The 1,932-nt window shown below is 32.2% G+C and overlaps 1 protein-coding gene across 1 annotated transcript; it reads right to left on the minus strand.

Moving 5' to 3' along the window:
* Positions 1 to 228: 228 nt before the first annotated feature.
* LOC149547762 (SKP1-like protein 12) lies at positions 229 to 694 on the minus strand. The gene is made up of 2 exons (XM_089794183.1): positions 520 to 694; positions 229 to 401 (listed from the first exon to the last, which is right to left on the minus strand). Exons 1-2 carry the CDS (start codon positions 692 to 694, stop codon positions 229 to 231), a joined length of 348 nt encoding a protein of 115 aa, XP_089650309.1.
* Between the last annotated feature and the right edge of the window lie 1,238 nt (positions 695 to 1,932).

Here is a 1,932-nt window from a genome sequence, read left to right on the forward strand (position 1 = left end):
TTTACTGCATTCTATCTATATATGTATACTTATAATATAAATGTTTATACATCAGCGATTGAGATGGAAATATTCAATGTTTTCAACGACCATATAATGCCAATGAATTAGAAAATGCGGCATAGTAACTGGGTAGAAGATAAACGTTAGTTTGAAATAAGATCAAATCAGATAGAAATAAATAAACGAGAGTTATGTATAAGCCCACTCCGTCTCTTGCATGATTGCCTACTCTTCCTCCTGGCTGAAATCATTCTCCATCTTGAACATCAACCGCATTTCTTCCACACTTTTATCTTTCACAAAATTTGCAGCCGCCACACACAACAAATCAAATAGATCTCTGATATGTGGAAAATTCGCAGCCGAGAGAATGTGACAGAAGGTCGCTTGATTTTTATCTGCAGCAAGAGCATTGTCAACGAATTGTGTGTCCCATATCTTCACATCATCCTCTGATATATTGTTGGATCTTGCATGAGCATGGAATTTACAGTAGTCACATCTCCAGAATTTTGCCAGATTTGATGTTGTCGTAAGGGATGGGGAACCTTACAGCTGCCTCCATGTCGGTGTGTGTGTCTAAAAAATCCTTGAGGACCGCAGATTCCCTTGCAGCCATTTTCTCCACTTGGAAATCTTCATACACTTCCTCATTTCTGAACAGCCTGATTGTCACTGTATTTGCCGCCATTTTATTCTCCAAAAAGTTCAAACAGAAGTGCCAAAATAATGTGCACAGTGAAAAGGATGTCGATCGAATGGATTAGAAAAGGATTGAAAGATATTACTGATCGAAAATCTAAATTATATGTCTTTCTATGTTTCAAGCATCCGGCTCCTCATATATATACCCTCCCTTTTCACTATCCCAAACGGTGCGACTTTTCAGTTAATTTTATTGCTGTACTTGATAAAGATTAATTTGAAAATTTACCTAATTTTACAGCCTAGTGCATAATTGAAATGATGTATAATAGCATCATACAAATTGTAAATGTAATGCGTCAAGGTATAGCTCTTTTTTTTCTTAAATCATTTAGTTTTTTAATTTTATTTAAATTTGTAAGAAATTGTTTTATTCATTTATTTATTTGAATTAACTAAAAAATATAGTAACTTAGGAAAGCTGAAATTGTGTATTCTTAAGGTTATGGTTTTTTATATGTTGCACTCTAGTGTACTGTTCACCAAAGATAATTGTAAAAGTTTCATATACTAAATTTATAGAATTATAATATTTTGTTAAAAGCTATGTATATAAAGTAACAAATGAGATCGAAGTTTAAATAAGGGACAATAATAGATATGGAATGTTTTAACACTAATAAATCAAGTTGTTAGAACAATTCTAGAAGAAAGGAAGTCATTATAAGATTTGTCTCAATTATCAAAATATGTATGGTTAATATCAATTAATTACAAATCATTGAACACATCATGTAATTTAAGAGAAACTACAAAAGGTTGATATGTACACTCTAGAGTTATGGTTACCTTTGACAATAGAAACTCTGTAGATTTTGGTCAACACAAAGAACCATGTCCATTAGAGGAGAAAAAATGTAGTTTTGAAGGTTAGGGCCAACAATTGTCACAGTCTTTGTGAGTGACGCACAATAAAATATTGTATCTTTGAATACACTTGTAATGACTTTCCTAGCATTGACAAAATAACTTCTAGTTTCAATTGTGTAAATTTGGTTTTGCACCAACATTTCAAATCACACACTTATAGGATGAAAGAATGAATTTTTATAGTAGGCATTTTTTGTACTCGAACTATTTCTCTCACTATAGAAGTTGGTGACATGTTTTAGGATTTGTGAACTAACAATAATTTAATTATAACCATGCTTTGAGCTAGTGTTTCATTATGTCAATGCCTATCTTTGGAAGACATGGTGTACTTTGATCCATGATGTTGGATGT

This window comes from Cupressus sempervirens, chromosome 7 (assembly GCF_028749045.1).
Source record: "Cupressus sempervirens isolate cs-2001-9-10 chromosome 7, ASM2874904v1, whole genome shotgun sequence".
Taxonomy (NCBI): domain Eukaryota; kingdom Viridiplantae; phylum Streptophyta; class Pinopsida; order Cupressales; family Cupressaceae; genus Cupressus; species Cupressus sempervirens.